Genomic DNA, 5,986 nt, shown 5'->3' on the forward strand with positions numbered 1-5,986 from the left:
GCAAGTATGAAGCAATGCAATGATTTCCTTTTTTCTGGCGAAAAAACAGATTTCCATAGGCAGAGTTGGTGAATTTGATAGTGGTTTTTTGCATTTTGACAATGTGAACAATAATACCCTTGAGGACCCCATGGGAGTTTACCGGTTGCAAGAAGTCCACATGATCCACTGCAGCTGCAACAGCTTGTGGCAGGGGCAATTTGTTCAGCCTGATTGGGGCATGTTCCACTGCAGAGTTTCATGCTGTATCAAGAACAATATGTGGTGCACCTGTGTATGTCAGTGACAAAGTTGGTCACCATAATTTTAATCTCCTGAGGAAGCTGGTACTTCCTGATTGAGCAATACTCAGATGCCAACGTTATGCCCTTCCAACTAGAGATTGCCTCCTTGAAAACCCACTTTTTGATGGCAAGACCTTGCTCAAAACTTGGAATATAAACAAGGTAATTTGCAACATTCATATGCTTAGAGAACTTAGTTGTTTTCTATATTTCATGTTACTTGAAGCCTCAATCTGCTAAATGCAGTATGCTGGGATGGTGGGTGCATTCAACTGCCAAGGGGCAGGCTGGCATGCTGAAGAGCATAAATGCAAGGCCTACGGCCAACCCACAATGTAGCAAATCAATGTCTGGTGTGGTATCCCCAGCTGACGTTGAATGGGAGCAAAAAGATTTCGCAGCTATGTACCCAAACCCTGAACGATTAACAATTTACCTTCGCAGGTCTGAATCTTCGTACAGTCAAGTCCAAAGATCAGATTAAGATCATACTCCAACCCTCCTTTCACTGGAAAGCTCAATGAGAGGTAAAATTGCAACAATTGGCCTCGAGAACAGTGGAGGAGCAACTGAGTTTCTGGATTATGGTTGCCAAGAAAGCGTTCTTTATGTAAAGATCAAGGTCATGAGCAAGTGAAAAACCCAAGGAGGTTATGCTGAACAGAAAGAAAGTGGAATTTGAGTGGTCGAGCAATGGAATTCTGAGGTTTCAAGTCCCATGGAATGATAAGAAGTCATCAGATATCTTTATCTCAATAACCTGAACTTACAAGGATTCTGGAATCAGGCTTTTTTTGGCAAGGAAAACTTGCTTGTATGCTAACTTGACCCTTTTTATTTTTCCATATTTTTAGTCCAAAATTACTTGGAATTAAGGAAATATGTAAATTTATTGTTTTGTCATTAACTATTTATTCCTTTTTCACACGGCAATTTCAATGACAAATTTTCATATTTCTTGATAATTCTTATTCAAGTAATGTGTAACGCCAAGTGTTGTAAGAATGAAGATTGATTATTGACCACCGAAATCCTTTAACAAATAGCCATGCATTGCAATGAAGATTGATTATTGACCACCGAAATCCTTTAACAAATAGCCATGCATTGCTTCAACAAAGCATCATCACATTGATATATATCTCTTAACAAAGCGTCACATTGATATACTTTATGTGCTTAACAGTTAAAAGAGTCGAATATATACCTTGTAAAACTAATAATCATCAAATTTCAAAAACCTATCCGTTAATTCACCTTCTCTAAAGTGCCCTAACTAAGCAAATAAAATTCCCAAAGGGGTCCCTCCTTGCTGCTTTTATTTCGCATCCCTCAAGAAGGCACCGTCTTCTTTTTTACGCTGCTGCTTTTTCCACTTTTCTTCTTCAATCCCAAAACCTTCTTTAATTTCCCCAAAACCCTCCTCGCAACCCCACTCTCGGATTCGGTCTTCTTTTTAACTACCACCTGGGTGTTATACGACGCCGATTTTCGCTCCACCTTGAACTGCTCGATCAACTTCTCCCGTGAAGCCCCACTCCTGGTAAAAGCTGCAACCAGCTCAGGATACAACTGTGCAATTAATCCCTTGAATTTATCCGATACTTCAACAATAGGAGCGCTCGAGGATGACCCATCAGTTGGGTAGTATGCAACTCTAGCTCGCCCACTTGCATAAGCATTACAAGCCGATAATATCACGTTCGCTCGCTCTCTAAAATGCTTAGCAACAAAACCCTCAAAATTCTTAGGTGGCCTGCGCTGCAGAAACAGCATTGACTTGCAAGATAAAACAAACACATCCTCGTTGTAGGAATTCGATCTCTTCTCCCATATGATCCGACCAGGCCACATGCCATGACCCGGCTCATTGAAGTATGGTCTCTCGTTCAAAACAAGAGCTTGGATCGAGACCAAAACCTGGAGCACCGTGGACTCACTGGGGTTCCACTTCTCGCTCTTCCTACCAGGCCACGTGTTTATAAGGCTTAAACAGACCCGCCCGTTCGCGTATAGGTTTGGGTTAATACGCAACCCATATGATCTATAATAAACATGAGGCGGCCGGGACGGATAATCGGACGGAAAAGCAATGTCGAAGAAGTAGAGTCCATCATGATATGGTGTACCGGCGGTGCCCACGATCACTGCTCGTAATAAATCGATCCGATTCTCGTAAACCCGAACAAAGATTGAATCGGGAAGGTGTTTCTCGAGGATTTTCCACTCCTGCATGATCTTCTTGTAGACCCCACTAGAGAGATTAGTGAAGCAATCAACGGCGCTGTGTTTGGTGGTGGCGTTGGCGTTAACATAATGGTGGTCGGAGGAGTCAGATAGCACGTCGAATCTGAGGAAAAATTCCATCTCTTGGATCTCGCCATTGCTGGTGTTGGATTGTCGAGGTTTTGAGGTTATAGAGAGAGCCATGAGGAGGGAGAAATGCTGTGATGTTTTAGGAGGGGGCGGAGTGTCGAAGGAAGGACAATTTTACCGATTTGAATTGATAGGATAGGAATGTTGGTACCGGGTCCCAGTAAACGTTGAGATGAACGGTGATTTGGGCACCTTCAAAAGAGGGAATATAGCGTGGGCTCCAGGAAATAAAATCAGGCCCACACGTGGACCCTTTGGTGAATGATTTCACCGGAGATGAATTGGCCTCTGACTTTCAAGTATTTTGATCGCTTAATCGAAGGAGGGGGCAAAGTACAGTAGCAGTAACCATCAGTTCGTCATGCATTTGGGGTTGTTACAGCCGTTCCCATTCGAATTACTATAAACTTGATTCTTTTTTATTTAAATTTGTAAAATTAGAATATAAGAAATAAAATGGTCCATAGTTTTACATTTACTCTTTCATTCCCTCAATTCCTAAGAAAACCTAATTTACTAATATAGTATGATAATACACTTTCCCTAGCCGAATCAGGACCCACAAGAGTAGATTAGATCCAGAGCTCGAAACGACCCCGGACATACCTGCTCGGGCCCCAGAATGCATGGCAGACCGAATCGTACATGAGTCCAAGCCAAAAAAAAAGAAAACCAGCCCAATGATGGGATGGGATGGGATGAGAACCGGCTCCCGCAACCCTTTCTACATGCATACTGAAAAGCATTAAATGGCCGCCTGACATAGATAGGAAGACTGACACTACTGTACATACGGTCCTGTCTGACAGAGATGAGTGTCACTGTAGTTGAGAGGCCGTTAAGCGTCATTAGCAAGCAAGAAGAAAGGAATAAAAGGAGAGGGAGATCCTTCTCAAGGATCAAGCTTACACACACACAAAAATTCTATCATCTGGATCTCAGAATATCATAGTCTAATTTTCACATTAGATAAACTTGAAGCTTAGACCTTTTGAAAAATAATGCCTCCTTAATTGTTAATGCGACTGGAAAGACCCGTAAAAAAAAAAGTGAGGTGGTGGGTAGCAGGCACTCCGATACTCAAGTCAATATATTGGAGAATAGAGCAAATGCAATAAATTACTTAAAATTTGAGTAGTGTAATAGAATAGCATATCTTTGTCTTTGAGATTATTATCCATTTATACTGTAACAATATGGAATAAATATAGTATTTTCTGATAATTCGGCGATGATGTGGTTGGCTGCTTGATAGGGGATCTCGCCAGCTGAAAAGTCAGTGATCCCACGATTACAAGTATAATGGAGATATGTTGGGTTGTGCCTGCTAATGATATCTTTGTGTCGAGACTTTACCTCTTCAGGGGAGGGCGAGTCTTGATGAAAAACAGGATTAATGGGACCAATGCCTGACCTTTTAGTCTGTCTTATACTCGCCCTGTGGCCTTAGGTGTCAAAACCCTTAGAATTTTTTATAAGGGACTAACACCCAGTAGTTGAGCCTGGCAAAACCTGCCTTGTGGCTTGGTACGAATTCCTTGATTAGTAGGACCAATGTCCAATTTTTTGGCCTGACTTAAACTCGCCTTGTGGTCTAATTTAATAGGACCAATGCTCAAATTGTGATCTAACAGAATCCGCCTTGTGACCTGTCCTGACGGAACCTGCCCTATGGTCTTGATTAGTGGAGCCAATGCCCGGATTGTGGTCTGGCGGAACTTGCCTTGTGATATAACATTGTGAAACCTGCCTTATGACCTTAATTAGTAGGACCAACACATGAATTGTAGTATGACAGAATCTGTAACATCCTCAAATCCATAGCTAGAGTAGTGCCATCACAAGGTAGGGTTAGGCTATTTTACTACTAGAGTAAGTGGCATTAGGGGAGGTGCTAGCTTAACTCTAAACTGCCATGAATTTCTCATCTTGTTACTTTGACATATGATATGTGTATTTTGGAAATGAATTCAAATAGCTTCAAATGATGTGTATTTACATTGAATTAATGATACTTGGCCCTGGTAAACGTAATAGGAGTCGATTTTAGCTTAAGGGTATGGCATGCCATATAAACATACAGAGTTCGCAGTACTGCTGCCGATACATGATCTATATTTGAGGTTACATATCAGGTACCTCATAAGCACGGCCACAAAGCCCTGCTATCACAGTTTTGGCCTCTGAGCCTACCATTCGGCACCCTGTGCCTACCGTTATAATTCCTTATCTACCTAGTCGACCCTACTATGTGGTTATAAGGGCTAAGGACCTAATTAAGGTTGATACTTGTTTTGTGAAATTATCAGTGAATGTTAACAACTTTTGATTAGCTTAAAATTGTTTACTTGATTATCTGTATAAGTGAACTTGTTTGCTTTATTTTGTTATTTGTTTTCTATCACCCACTGAGCATTAGCTCAGCGTGTTGGTTCTTACCTCACGCAGGTTATAGATAAAGTAGATACGCAGAGTTCATCAGAGGTCTACATCAGATATCAAAGCCATTATCATAGCTGGTTGTTTTGAGTCTCTGAGTCATAATACAGTTATATTTTGGAATGTACATATTTAATAGAGTGAGTTGTAAAGATTATGTAAATCAAGGAATAGTAAGATATCAAATGACAGTTGTTAGTGTAATTATAAGTGTGATTTTCATATGTATTACAGGTTAAAGTACTTATGAAATAGAGGAAATTCTGCCAAAATAAATTTTGGTTTAAAATCTCACAGTTACTTTATTCACCTTATAAAAATTGCTTGGACTACCTAAAACTTGGTAGTTACAGATAAAGGAAATTGTTTAGTCTGGATATATCAAAAGAGGCATAGTTTGTGATATTCCTTGCTCTGTCTACACTTTGATAGGGTAAGGGGTGTTACAAAATCTGCCTTATGAATTGACCTGGCGGAACCCGCCTTATTGCCTTGAATAGTGGGACCAACACTCGGATTATGGTCTGGTGGAACCTGCCCTGGCGAAACCCTCCTTGTGACTTGGCCTGGTGGAACCTGCCTTCTGGCTTTAATTAGTGGGACCAATGTCCGGATTGTGGTCTGGCGAAACTCACTTTGTGACTTGACCTGGTGGAACCCACCTTGTGGCCTTGATTGGTAGGATCAAGACTCGAATTGTGGTATAACAGAACCCGCCTTATAACCTGGCCTGGTGGAATCCGCCTTGTGGCCTTTTCTTATCTCCTTAATTTTGTTTTTACGAATGCAATCTCATTGTTTCTTATCACTGAAGAGCACAACACATATATCTATAAAAAAAAATACCTCATTAACTGTTATTAATAAAATTTCACTAGGTTATAAAT

General features: G+C 40.9%; 1 protein-coding gene across 1 annotated transcript; it reads right to left on the reverse strand.

The window, feature by feature from the left end:
- Positions 1–1,369: 1,369 nt before the first annotated feature.
- On the reverse strand, positions 1,370–2,866 carry LOC110601332 (putative ubiquitin-conjugating enzyme E2 38). The gene has a single exon (XM_021738428.2). The coding sequence runs from the start codon at positions 2,712–2,714 to the stop codon at positions 1,617–1,619; it is 1,098 nt and encodes a 365-aa protein (XP_021594120.1). The 5' UTR covers positions 2,715–2,866; the 3' UTR covers positions 1,370–1,616.
- Between the last annotated feature and the right edge of the window lie 3,120 nt (positions 2,867–5,986).

This window comes from Manihot esculenta, chromosome 15, assembly GCF_001659605.2.
Source record: "Manihot esculenta cultivar AM560-2 chromosome 15, M.esculenta_v8, whole genome shotgun sequence".
NCBI lineage: Eukaryota > Viridiplantae > Streptophyta > Magnoliopsida > Malpighiales > Euphorbiaceae > Manihot > Manihot esculenta.